The sequence below is a fragment of the Mauremys mutica genome, chromosome 2 (genome assembly GCF_020497125.1).
Source record: "Mauremys mutica isolate MM-2020 ecotype Southern chromosome 2, ASM2049712v1, whole genome shotgun sequence".
NCBI lineage: Eukaryota > Metazoa > Chordata > Testudines > Geoemydidae > Mauremys > Mauremys mutica.
In genome coordinates this window covers 260,984,848-260,998,630 of record NC_059073.1, presented here as the reverse complement: position 1 = coordinate 260,998,630, position 13,783 = coordinate 260,984,848, and the positions used below count along the sequence as shown (strand labels likewise).

Genomic DNA, 13,783 nt, shown 5'->3' with positions numbered 1-13,783 from the left:
TAAATGGCTGCGGAGTCCTAGAAACCTTTCTCGGAGGCTGTCCTGGAAGGTACATATATGATAGAATAATGCAAATTTACTTCCTGGGAGAGAGACTGTGAAGTGTAACACAACATCCAGCTGGGTATACAAGATAGGTTGATATCTGCATATAGATGGGCAACATTATTAAGAAATATATTAAAATGCATTTGTATTCCAGGGATTTATTCAAGCCTAAATGAAAAAGTAAGCACATGAATATAGCAGCATACACAAAATCACCTGCCTGATCCCATCTCCTCCTCTCCAGCAAGCTAAGCAAAGGATATAGGACCACCTCTTCATTCACAGGCGCACTCGCTTTACTATTATTAATCTGACCCTCCTGTCCCCTCCTCAGCTTGTAGTCACCACTACTACACTTTCTGTCTAGGTAAGAGGGCAAAAGGCAGAGCATACTGTGTATTCTAATCTGTGCTAATATCACTCTGTTCCATAATAATAAACCAGAATTGCAAAAGATTTGAGGTCGCTTTCAAGGTGGGGTGTCGTGCATGGCAGAATGTTAGCTGGCTGTTCCTCTATCCAGATGGATTTACAAGAATAAATTTTACATTTCCCGTGATGAAGTATTTATCTAATATATGTGCCGCATTTGTCCTTCAGCTTCCAGTTAGGCAAAGGACTAAAGAATTGTACAAATATTTCCACAGCGTTTGGGGTGAGCAGTATGTATTTACATACTGTACAATGAGTGTGTGTGTCATATAGCCTGCTAGGACTTCTGAACTGAAATCTGCAGTCATCAGTAACATTTGAGAATCTCTCTCAAATTGTTTCTCATTGTCTCTGAAGTGCTGACACTGTGTAGGTCATGAAAGCATTGGTCAAATACAGACATACTATAACAGAAACAGTCTTCTTAGCTCCTACTACATGATTCTTTTTCTTTTTGTCCTAAAGAGGTTGCCGCCTACTTTTGGTCTCTGAAAATCAAAGGCCCTAAAAATTGTACAGCTCATTCACAGACCCAAAATTATTATTTGGCTTCCTCACAGCTGAAGTGTTCATTCAGGAGGGTGAAAACTACTAGGTGATAAGATCTTTAGTAGGGCAGAGACTGCGTCTTCATACATGTTTATGTATGGCACAATGGGGACCTGATCTACCTGGAGACTTTTGACACTACTGTATTATAAATATTGAATTAATAACTAATAATAATAGGCAGGAAGTCATTTTTCTGGCTCTAACCAATACTACAAAGGGAGATACTTTTCTTGTGAAAGGTGCATATGTTATAACGGTTTGTACCTGTGTCTTTGTGCCTTTTGCTTTTCCTTTTTCTCTATCGCTGTAGTACTTAAAACAACACTTACACAAGCAGCAGAAGACAGAAAAGGCATTGAAAGGCACAATGTCTTACACTCTAATCCCCAGGAAAAGGCTTTCAAAACCGGGACATGTGCTCATGCAAATGAAGGGATGTGACCATACCTGTAGCTGCTTCATCTGACGCAGCTGCAGCCGAAGGTCTGACACATTGCATCTCATATCATGTAGGCTGACTTGCATTGCTGGGGAGCCAACGGGTGCAGGGTGATTGATGATGGTAGTTGAGTCAGTAGTTGCTAATGAATTCTTTCCACCAGACATGTGAGCAGCTCCTGCAAGTAATGCCAGCAAAACTATTTAGTTTACGAAAAGTGAAGGTCCAGATGCATTTTCCTCCCCATTGCGAGCACAGCAGTTTCAGCTTGTATCTTAAATGGATGAAGATAGCTAATTTCAGACTTCAGTGCTCATTATCTATCAAGTGGCTGTGATTTCTGCAACCAATATGCAACTTTGCAGTGAGATATCTGAGGGCCTAACTGTGTTGCAACTTCAGCCATGTCGGAGGATCTGGTTACCCCAGACTGGTTACTACGTGGTTCCATTTTCTAGTACAGATGGGAGATTAACTGTAACTGCAAGTCATGCTGATCACCCACTGGACCATTCCATACCAAACAGAACTGTGCTGGATCCAGGTTTGGAGATAGCTATGGTCTAACTGGGCCCTCCCAACATGGCTAAAATTGTAGTGTAGGGTTAGGCAGGCCATCCATCCAGTTTTAAGCCAGATAGTCATTTTAAAAATATATAAATTGTCCTCTGTCTGGTACAGAAATAAAACTGGACATGGTTTTGTGTTGGATCATGAATGGACAGTGCCATTTTGAAGAGCTTGCTGCTCTGCCCGCCAGCATGATGAGGCAGCAATGGCATCCTTCATGCAGCGTGACCGTGCATGCTAGGTCATGCTGATGGGGGCGGGGGACCAATGCAATTCCTGGAAGTATTGGAGTATCCAGCATTCCGGGGATGTGGCAATGCCCAGTCTATGTAGGGGCCATCTGAGACTGACAAAGATCCTGCACTACCTATTTGTTGACTGATTAGCATGGAAAAGAGATTTAACCAAGCACACAGGTATGTGGAAAATGAGCACAGGAAAACATCCTGGTCGGCTAGCCAATGACCAGTTACATGTTCCCAGCCAGCAACTCCACAGGCTTATTCTTAAATAGGGTGACCAGATGTCCCAATTTTATAGGGACAGTTCCGATATTTGGGGCTTTGTCTTACATAGGCACCTATTATGCCCCCACCCCTTGTCCTGATTTTTCACATCTGCTCTCTGCTTACCCTATTCTTAAAAAGTATAAAAAGAGTAAGCACCATATTCCCAAACCAGAAATAAAATGGTGGCACAACAGACTCTATCCAACTGTATGCTGCCCCCCCCCAATCTGCCCATCCCCTCATCTTCGATTGCTCTCTGTACACAGAATTGCATTTAAAATCAGCACTGGTTGTGCAGGACTCTACACATGATTTTTAAAACAATCACAGAAAGCTGTGAAACTATGTTCTTAACAAAACATTATTCCTTGATCAAGCATCAAAGTTAGGCCAGTTCTTTTTACATGCATAGTAGTTTTCTTTATGTAATACAATCAAATCTGAAATCAGCAGTCAGTATTCACATTACATCTGTATTTTGACATTTCTCACTTTTAATTGTCTTCTTAGTGTGTTTTTTCCCCTGAAACAGACAGAGTGAGAGACTGTAAGCAGGACCTGCCTCATTTTTTGAATAACTTCACAGTATTATGTTGCCTTGCACACCCTGTTGGTCACAATGGCAAGTCAGTCCCTTGTGCACAGAGTAAGAGGACAGTATGTCTGCAGGTTTCCTGTCTGTTATACATCTGACACTCCCATTCCTCCTCACTCCAACCCCCTCCTCCACTCTCAGGAAAAACCTACAGCCTGCATAAACTGAAAACAACTTGTCAATGACGGTAGGAATCCTTCCTGTGCATGGTAGCTTAGGTTACTATTTGCTTCACCTATGCCCCGCTCTATGACAAGTGTAATGAAACCAAACTAAAGCTAGAACTGCAAGTTTTCTTTGCTTGTTAAGGGTAATTCCTGAGTGCAGAGAGGGACACTCTGCACACCACACCCACTGCATGAAAACAAACCCTGAGGATTTACATTTACACCCAGTCCACTAATCATTAATTGGTCTAGCCAACTAGCAAAGCATACAGTGATTCAGCACAGCCTGCTGCAAACACGTTGTTCCTTTGGCAACAGGTGTATGTGCCTTATCATATTATTTCCTCAAATCCTTCCCACATGGAAGATTGAAAAAAAGGTGAACTGTCCATTTTCCAATGTGTCTCTTTGTTTTCATTTAAAAGGAGGCGAGGGGGGGGGGGATTGTAAAAATCATGTTTAAGAGTTTATTTAAATATGTAAAATCAGGAAATAAAGCAGCAAGTCCTGTCCATAAAAGCATATGCATAATGGACTGCACCCAGGCAGTACACTGCTGTACCATACCATCAACTTCCTGATACATGATCTAACCCCCGGCTTGAGGCTGTAATGCTATACCTTACTTCAACACCCTCCAGTTAGATCTTAAACAACACCATCTTCATTTCATTGCTGAGCAAGCTGCCACACATTTTTGCTACACTTCAGCATCATTCAATACTCTCTTCCCTTCTAAAGAGCTCCTTTACAAAATGCAGTGCTTGAGATCTAAGCAGCCTGTGTTTATTGCTATCCTGTGCACATTTCACACTGCAGTTGAATATACATCAATACTTATCTATGTATCTGCCAATATGTATGATGCAGCTTTCTTTGTAGGGACATCTCACTTTCTCCATCCCATATGCACCATTTTTTTTGCAACTTTTTAAGTAGAATATTAAATTCACAGACAATACAGACAGGATCCCCAAAAGGTTCTGAAAGCTGTTCTCTAACAGTTCAGTTTCTTAGCCACAATTCTGGGCTTTTTATTTTTTTTTTAAAAGCCTACCCCTTTAATCCCTGCCCCAGGCAATAGCTCCCACAGTTCAATCACCAAACCAGTGATCAGACAGGCAGGTGTATGCCATAAGCACTCCAAAAATCCGGCCCCCAACCAGTACATATACCTCCCACACTTGCCTGTCCTCCTAGAGCTGGATTGTGATCCGTTTCCCTGAAAGACAAGTGCCCACCCACTGACCAATCTAATCTCTCTTCCTTCCTGCCACTTGGCTGCCATTCCCTCTCACAGGTAAGTCTTGTTTTCTGGTGTGCCACTCCAACCACTGCCATGAGCCTGCACTAGCCCCTTGTTAGCCATGATACCCATTGCTTTCTCAAGCACTACAGGGAAGCACTTGGAATATGAAATATTAGTATAGGGCAGGCTCTCAGCAAGCGTGGGAGCGCTCTGGTGATCAGTAGTTGGTTTCCATAAACTGGTATTTCATCAAAAAGGAATAAAAAGGCATCTGAGTGAGAAGACAGTTGGTATGGGGAGTGTAGTTCTCTCTCTTGGAAGCAGGCCTAGGCTATAGACTGGTGATTAGAAGGCCAGTTAGACAAGGGGGAAAAGCCATTTAATACAAAATATACTTTGTACTTCTACAGTGTTTTGTATTGAAAACCTCCAAATATTTTACAAAAGTTAGTGAACAAAGCTGAATAGCAGCCCCTTTTTTATACCGAGGCACAGAGAGGTGAAGTATCTGTAACATGCTCAGGACCAGACAGATAGTCTGTGGCTGAGCATGGAATAGGACCCAGACTTTCTGACTCATAGTCCTTTGCTAGAGTCACAAGACCATCATTCTCCTTCCATTTTACTATTCTTCAGAACACATTTATTTATATCCAAGCCACTAAAGGTGGTTTGGGTTTGATGCAGACTAGACTGAAGAGAAAGATAAGGCCAAATACAAAGATTTTTTGAACTGGGTTGCCCAGCCACTCGTTAAAAATAGCCCTCTTGTATTCAAATATCACTAGGGAATACAGTGTCACGATCATTTGAATCTCACAAATACTAGAATAGAGTCCACCAAACAAAATAAAAACATTCAAAGTTAAAGCTGCAACTTCACCACTAACAAGCTGTGGCTCCCAGATTTTGAAGGGTTCCCTAAAGAGCAAATCATTTTACACATATACGTGTGACTTTGCCCGAGTCAACCAGGGTGCATAAAGGATCATGTTTCATTTGCAAGAGTCAATAGAGCTTGAAGCCTGCATGGTCCACTTTCAACAGGTGTATCCATGAGAGAACATTTTGAAGACATTGCTCATTATATAAGGAATTCACAAAGGGCAGGATCTCCACTGCAATGTACAACCCACCAACAGTGATGGATTAAGACAAGTTCAAACAAAAACATTGTATGCATTATGGTCTGTCCTCCGCAATAAACAACAACTTCTTAAAGTACAGAAAGAAACATATTCCACCTCTTTTTAGGAAATTCTCATGGCCCCTTCCTCCCACCCTTCCAAGGAAATAGGCAAGTGGGATTGGGCCTGTGGTTCTTCGGTAATCTGTGCCTTCTCTATCCCCGCTACTTGAAAAGAAAAATAGAAGGGAAAGAATGAGGGTGGGTGGGTGTTTGTTGGTGTGCATATGTCTGGGAGAGATATAAATCAATCGACAGAATATTTCTAATTTCTCTTGGTTTTGGGGGGCTGAAGTGGTTTATAGGGACATAGTTACGGGATTCCCATTCACGTCAGTGGGAGTTGCACATCTAAAATTGTGGAAGATCACTGTTTTTTTAAACTCTTTTGTGCAGTTTATTATCATTTCTGTGATGTGTGTAACAGAGTTCTGAGAAAAAACAGAATAGAGACTAAAGGAAAAAACCATGATAAACAGACTTTATGACTGTAACAGTCTCATTTTATTTATTTAATATTTCAAGCTAAAAGATCCAAAATGTTGGCAAACTAAAAGGAAACTGCATACCACTTTTTGGTTTTCATGAAATACCATATTCGAAATAACAATATTAAAGCACAGAGAGGTACCTGTATGTACAATTTAGTTTGAGTTTGTTTCCAATCAGCCTTTCCCATATTATTTCTGTCTGATCAAAGTCTCCTGTCATCAGGATATTTGATGTACAATATAATGTTGAAATATATTTCTGAGTCACTTTTTATCTTCCACAGCTGTTTCTTTGTTAAGGATGGGAAGCAATTCACATTTCTGCTTACCAGTGCTCTAGAAGGGATTGCTCAATCAGTGTTTTTTTTATAGCTCTGTCTTAAAGTGGTATTTGAAATGACTAAAGATGAGGCTATGTTTGCTGTAGTTAAGTGGTAGTGTATATTTTAAGAGGCTATTCCCTAATGGGCATACCTAATCCATGTCAGGGATCGGTCAAAACCAAACGAGAGTCAGCAAAACTGGTTTTGGAGGGTGAAGGTATGTTAAAATTCAAATGTGTAGAGGAAAATAAATGCATTATTTAGCATAAGTTGACAAGCTGAGCTGAGCTATAAAGGAAATAGGAGCGCTAATTATCCACATACCTTGGAACATGTAAGGCCTTGAACAGAGGCAGTCCTTGCTTGGTCAGACCAAAGATTATTGTACTGTGTAAAGTTTTCATATATAACCATAACTTATAACTCAGTAACTAAGCAGAGCTTTTTCTGTAGAGTGTATTTTGCATACCCTTTTATTTAAGAGGTGCCCCCCTCTTTATTACTACCCTATACCAGTAAAATCTGATTTTATTTAAGATCATAGGAATTGGAACTGGGCTTAGGTAGCGACCCTCATAAATCTGAACTCTGACCTAGGGAGAACTTAGTGACAGTAGGTAGCTGCATGACTACAAGATCTCAGGCATGGCGGGGTCATGATCTCCATCCCTGAATAGTGCTGTAAAAAAGGTTTGTGTGAATTAGTAAAGGCACAGAGACAGCCAGACGACCTAAAAGGTACACAGTGCCATTACAACAATGCAATACAAAGATGGGTAGATTTCAAGTTTCCAGTTATTATAAATGGTTTGTTAATGTGTATGTGCTATAATACCAGAAACAGAAACCTTTCAAATTGTTCAAAATATATGACACATCAGTCTAGTGGGAATGGGCACAGCATTGGCTGCCAGGAGAGATTCGGTCATAAGACTGGTTTATGTGGTCTTGGGAACACCTCCCTACATCAGTTTCACCACCAGGAAAAGGAGAATAAATAATACTTGCCATGGCTACCTAGTACAGGCTCTGTGAAGGTTAATTAGTGATTGTTGTTACCGTGCTTTGTATTTGACAGGATCTATGTGACTGCAAAATATTATCTGTTTTTATCATATAATGACAATGAACTGGGAAAGAGGATAGGAATGTTATTGAATATGATCTTATTGCAGCTTCCTAGAAAGATAGATTTTCTCTAAGTTGCCTGAAAGTACTGAACATACACTTTTTTCTTTACAAACTATACTGTTTTTATACCAAAGAATATTGTCCAACCTATTTAGGGCGAGATCCTGAATTGCGTGGGGTTCCATGTAGGCTCAAGGGTTCAACTGGAGAGATGCAGTTCTAGCATCAGGCTCTTAACTTGTTCTCTGCTGCATATGTTCAATATTTTCTAGTTCTGGTCTGTTTTTCTATTGGCCATGTTCAATCTGAGGTATACTGCAATTCTAGGGAAACGGAATTCTTGGAGTTGAATTAACATCACCACTGGAATGGCTGGTGAGTGGTTTAATAGATTTGCTAATAAACTGTAAGGTTGGCAACCTGTATTTCATGCCAGAGCAGAGTCCTCTTAGCTGGAACAGTGTTGCTAGCAATTATGGAACTGCTTTTGCTTGCATTCAATCCACTGTAACAGACACACACACAGGCCCAGAAAGAGAGAAATTAATGAATGCTGCTATAGCAACTGACACTTCTGCAAATAATTTAAAGAACTGTAGTTGCACAGGTGGTTATGTTAGCTGGCATGTTCTTTTGTAATATCCTTAGCCCATCCCTCAAAATTGCCCAGAACGGTGACTCTAAATATGACCTAATCCTGATTTAGGGACTGATGACTACCCAACACATCTTAGGAGGATACCAATAGTTAGTAACAGATCAATGTGGCTTATCTTGCTGACTGCTAGGTTTCTTAGCATCATTATATCTAAAGTATCTTATTGCCAAATTACCCTTACAGAAAAATCCCATAGAAGTTAATAGAGATGAAATCTATAAGGTTCTTTAGAAATGTAACACGGGTCTGTAGCGAGTGACTAAAAATCTATAGAATTTAATTTAGAATTATACCTTGTCGTAGGGCTGGTTTGTTTGCTTTAAATACCAACCAATAAAATTCTACATCAGGGCTAGAATTATCTATTTAATTCTATAGGAATGCTTAAACATCCTACAGAAAGGTTGTAATTCTCTATTAAATTATATAGGACATTTCCACAATAGATAAAAATCTTTTTTTCCTTTTACTAGTTGACAATTTGGATAGGTTAAAAAGGTATTCAATAGTATTTTAAAACATCTCAATATGCATAATTAGGGTTTTAGTAACAATGCAAGCAATGAGAGCCTGGTCTGCTCTGGAGCTGAATGTGGGATCATAGTCTCCTCACTGACTCTACTGGCTGCTGCTCCTCTCTTTGCAGGAGCCGGTCTGCACACTCAAGCCCACGTCACTGCGTTGGCTACATTTGGGTCACATTTTCAAGTTTCCTTTCCAACCATAAGGGACAGAAGCAATTTTTAAAAATAATGTAAGCAAGATGCTAATACCCTCATACGATTCAGAGCTATAGTCATAGGCAAGTTCCTATGTCTTAATCCTGCCTTGTCTATGGCTGTATCTAAACTCTGCGGAGGAAGGGCCCAGCAGAGCACATGTGATCATATTCTTAATATCTGCACAGTCTGCTGTGAGCGCTATGGGATTTTGATACCTCACATAGGAAGAGCTTCTCTTGGGTGGAGTTTGTGAGGATACCAGTATTTTTCTCCCCCCAGACAAGTCCAGATTGGGGATATACATTATAGGAGACATGCATATGCAGTGAAATTCACCCCTTTTCAGAAAACCAGCACAAGGGCTATGCCTTACCTAAACCTTGTGCTGGCTCCCTGCACAGGTGTGAATTTCACTTTGAAAGAAGAATAAATCCTGCCCCTTTAGAGTAACCACTGGTAACAGGGAACTGATTGGTTCTCATATCCTTTGCCTACAGGAGGGGTTCTTAACCTGGGGTGCACACACCCCCTGGGGGTGCGAGATGCCCTTTCTGTGGGTGTGAGACATGCCAGATTTTTTTAGAAGGTAAGTCATCAAAAACACAAATTAAGCACAGGAATGTAAGTACAACTAGTTTGTTTAATCAAACCTATGTATTTATTAACATTGTATATTACAGTAATTATTAAAAATGTATAAACAAAAATATATATAGGTATAACGGGTGCGAGAACATATTCTGAGAACCAAAGGAGTGCAGGCTGCCTATAGCACCACTCGCCTATAGCATTGCTTCTGACACTATAGTTACAGTGAATTCCCATAAGATGTTAATATCTACAGGACTCTGAGTTACGGTGTAGATTGGTATATTCTGTACAATTAAAAAAGAATGGTCTTACCTGCACTGTCAATATTGCTCTTACTGGACATGGTTTTCACCATCTTCTCACTAAAGAAAGAAAGAAAAGGAAAGTCAGCTTTAAAATTTCCAAAATGGAATTTTTCTTGCAAATAGCTATTTAAGCAACTTTAAAGGACTAGCTTTACTGTAGATTTGCAGTGAGGTTTATCACAACTAAATAAAAATTACCCTGCTGACCATACAAACTGGGTTTTTGTTGTTGTCAGGGTGGTTTTTTGGGGTTTTTTTGTTTGTTTTTTTATTTAAATTGCGGGTGGATTGTGGATTTGTTTTTGTTTTTTCAAAATAATCTTTTAAATACAGGTTAAGCAAAGGGGTACATTTCCAGCACTAAGCACAGAGATTTAACCATATTATTCCTATTAACATCAACAAGAACAATGCAGTTCAATCTCCATTCATTGGCTGGAATACTTTTCCCACTCTGCCTAACAATCCAGCGCTTATCAAAAGTGATAAAATAAAGTTTTTAAATGTTGAGCGTTCGGTCTTCTGTTATTACATTAAAAGTTTAATTTTGCTAATTGATCATTAACAATAATTACAGAGAAACAGATTTAATGAATTCTTTTTTTTACCTAGAAGCATCTTTGCTATTACTTGTATTTGGCCCTTTAAAAAGCGCAGACTGAACAAGACCAGTTAAACTGGCAATCTGTTTCTCCATGGCTTGCATCCTCTCTCTGTAAGACAAGAGAATCGTTTGTTAAAGCCGGATATATTTGCTTTCAGACTCATTTTTCTAGATGAATGATTATCACAGGATTGGAAAGATGTTTGTGCAAAGGCTCATGGGTATCAATTTGCATACACCTTGTTAAAAAGGTGGATACATCCTGGTTTTAGACAAAGTGTCGTACGATAACAAACAGACAATACAAAGACATCTGCATGGGATAAAAAACAGATGATAAAAAGTATAGATTTAATATAGTGATCTCATGAAAAAGGCACTTAGCTCGTCAGCTAATACCTCCTGGAAACTATTGCAAATCATCCTCCTCAGAAACAATTCTGCAGCTATACATATATTTTCCTGTGGTTTTTTAAATCTCCATTGAGACTAGAGTTTTACCTGAGTATAAGGACTACAGGATTAAGGACTTCAAGCTCCTTGTTGTTGGCATTTTAACTATGTGCAAAACCAGAATCTTTGCTTCAGAAGCATTTAATCTGCTCCAGCTGTGTGCTTCCTACCCAAATTCAGAATCCTTTGCATTTGACATCACAGCTGTCTGCTGTGGAAAATCATTGCAATGTCACAATCACAGGCATAGGACTTCAGGTAAAGCAAGAAGACATTAACTCTAAAATAAAGAGATCCCATTGTCATGCAAATGTCCTAAGTAATTTAAAAAAACAGGTGAAAAGAAATAGAGAACAAATATGGTACATAAGGGCTATTGTCAATATTTTCCTTGAAGTGCTGGTCTGTATTAAACAACAAGGACCACATTTTTGGATAGGGAAACTGGATGTCCACGCACAATTGTGTACCTATATTTGCATTTGTAGTTAACATGAGTGTACATACAAATCAGGTAAATGTCCATGCAACCAGCTCAACAGGTTCCAAAATAGCAATTTGCACACACAGTCCCTTGATTTTCACATGTCATCATGGTAACTGCCTGCCTGTAGACACATAATTGCGTATGGCCTCAAGTCTGCCTTTCTGAAAATTTGGCCCTAAATATTTAATACATTTAATGTTTTACACATGTATAAAATGTGGCATGACACTATATTTTTATCTTTACTTCCCTAGAGAAATCAGTGAGAAATCAGATTAATGCCATTCCAGAACATGCTAAGAATCATCCGAAAAACAAGATGATCAGTAACAATCCCTCTCAAAAGATGAGTGGCCTGATATAGCAGTGGCAATCGTACTGCTTTGCAGAAGATTTTCACAAGAGAAATTGAGACATTCATACTCTGGGCCACTGTAAACTAAATGGTTGGTGGGGACACACATTCAGAGTTAGGTTTTTACTATGTTACCACATCCACATGCCATCTTACATGGGAGCTAGGCATATAGCAGTGCCTGCTCTCAGTATCAGGTCCCAGTTCCAGCTTCAGGTTGGTTCCATAAAGAATACTAGTTGGTATGGGAAAGTCAAGCATGAGTTGTCAATGGTTGAAGCTAAATGAAGTGATTGAAAGGATGCCACCATCCCTGCCACTAGTCACCAGAGATCACCTCACACCTACTCTGGACATGAAATTCCACTTTGCTGGGAAGCAATGAGCTGCGTGGAGCTGTGAGAGATTCAGCATCTCTGAAGCCTCCATAAGACGATGTCAAGGAAACAGGACACCAGAAACATCTGTGATAGACAAGATCCTTACTGAAGGCTGAGCAGACACAAAGAAGGAGAGGGATCAGTCAGCTGGCATCAAGGGATAAACTCTGGTGTGTCCCGTCATTGCTTTAAATCCCTCCCCCCCACCTTTCATGCAGAAAGGCCACTTTAAGGCCACGCCCTCAAATGTTAATGAATCTGACCTAATTTATTTTAAATTAAGAAATATGTTGCGTCATTTCTGTTTCCACCATTATTGATTTCAGAGCTAAGAAAAGTGCTTCCGACTACAGTAATCTTTGAAACCATCTAGTGGAACAAAGAGCAAGCACTACGCGTCTGAGGTAAAACTATTCTAACAAACTTTAATGCAGTGTTCCTGTCACTTAATAATGAAAGCAGTTTTTCAGGTAATATCAAAAAAGCCTTTCTGGATCCAAACTGAACTGGAAGAAAATTATCTGCTTTACTAACATATAAATAACACTGTCTTTCCATCTCACACTTGACAATCTGGAAATAATTTTATTGTTCAAATTAAATTATGGCAATACAAAACTAATAATGAAAGGTAAGGAAAATACATTTTTATGAGAGAGGGGGCAGGCTGAGAAGTAGAAGATGATGAGGAACCAACTTGTGCAATCAATAGCCCATGTTACAGTAACATGGTAAGAACATTAAGGATGCTAAAGAACGCTACATACAGTCCAGAATGCATTGTTTTGTAAAAGACCAGGCAGGATTTTTTAAAATGGTTCCATCCTTATGTCCATGTATTTATTATGATCATCTAAGCCAAAAATCTCTTAAGTGGGTGCCTAAAATTAAACATCTAAACTGATATTTAGTCAACACAGTAAAATTAGCCTGATTTTCAGAGAACTCACAGCTCCCACTGAAGTCAATGAAAGCTACAGGACCTTTGCAGATCAGACTACTTCTATTATGGTGCTGAATATGAAGTGCACGAGTTTGATTATTTTTCCTTTAATCATTAAATTCTCTGAATAAAAGATTACCATCAGACCCTGTCACAGGATTGTACATAAACATTATGACAGCTGGGTCTAAACAGGCAGATGATCTATAGCCAGTGATGCCTGTGACTCTGTAATTCCAGCTACGGTCTGGAGAAGAAAAATATGCTTTGGTATCCTGTCCCCCTCCTGTCTCCTACAGAGGGAATGTGCTGGCAAGCTTTCCTCCCTGAGTCAGAAGGGGGTTAGAAATAATGTGTTATTGAGACCCCAGTGGCAGGTTGGGATGCAAAAAAAACCCAGGAGAGGAGGAAAGAAGAATGTGTTGCATGGGAGCAGGAAAGAGAAGAATGTGCTGCCGCAGCTTTCCTGAGGACCCCTCCAACCATCTTAGTGAGAAGGAAGAATGTGCCCTCATCACCCCATGTCCCAAGATTAGCCTCCGTATCCCCCACAGCAAGGAGGAAGGGGAGGGTTGCTTGTTTTCCACTGTTAC

The 13,783-nt window shown here is 39.8% G+C and overlaps 1 protein-coding gene across 13 annotated transcripts in view; it reads right to left on the bottom strand.

Moving 5' to 3' along the window:
* Positions 1 to 13,783, bottom strand: part of KIAA1217 (KIAA1217 ortholog) — a 247,137-nt gene that overhangs the window by 47,589 nt on the left and 185,765 nt on the right. For 10 of the 13 annotated variants that reach the window (XM_045004429.1, XM_045004435.1, XM_045004437.1 and 7 more), the window contains 3 exons: positions 10,577 to 10,681; positions 9,976 to 10,025; positions 1,480 to 1,649 (listed from right to left, as the gene is read on the bottom strand). In XM_045004429.1, the coding sequence (XP_044860364.1) occupies positions 1,480 to 1,649; positions 9,976 to 10,025; positions 10,577 to 10,681 (325 nt within the window). The remainder of the gene's footprint in view (positions 1 to 1,479; positions 1,650 to 9,975; positions 10,026 to 10,576; positions 10,682 to 13,783) is intronic. The other 3 variants (XM_045004436.1, XM_045004434.1, XM_045004427.1) reach the window with 1 other exon arrangement.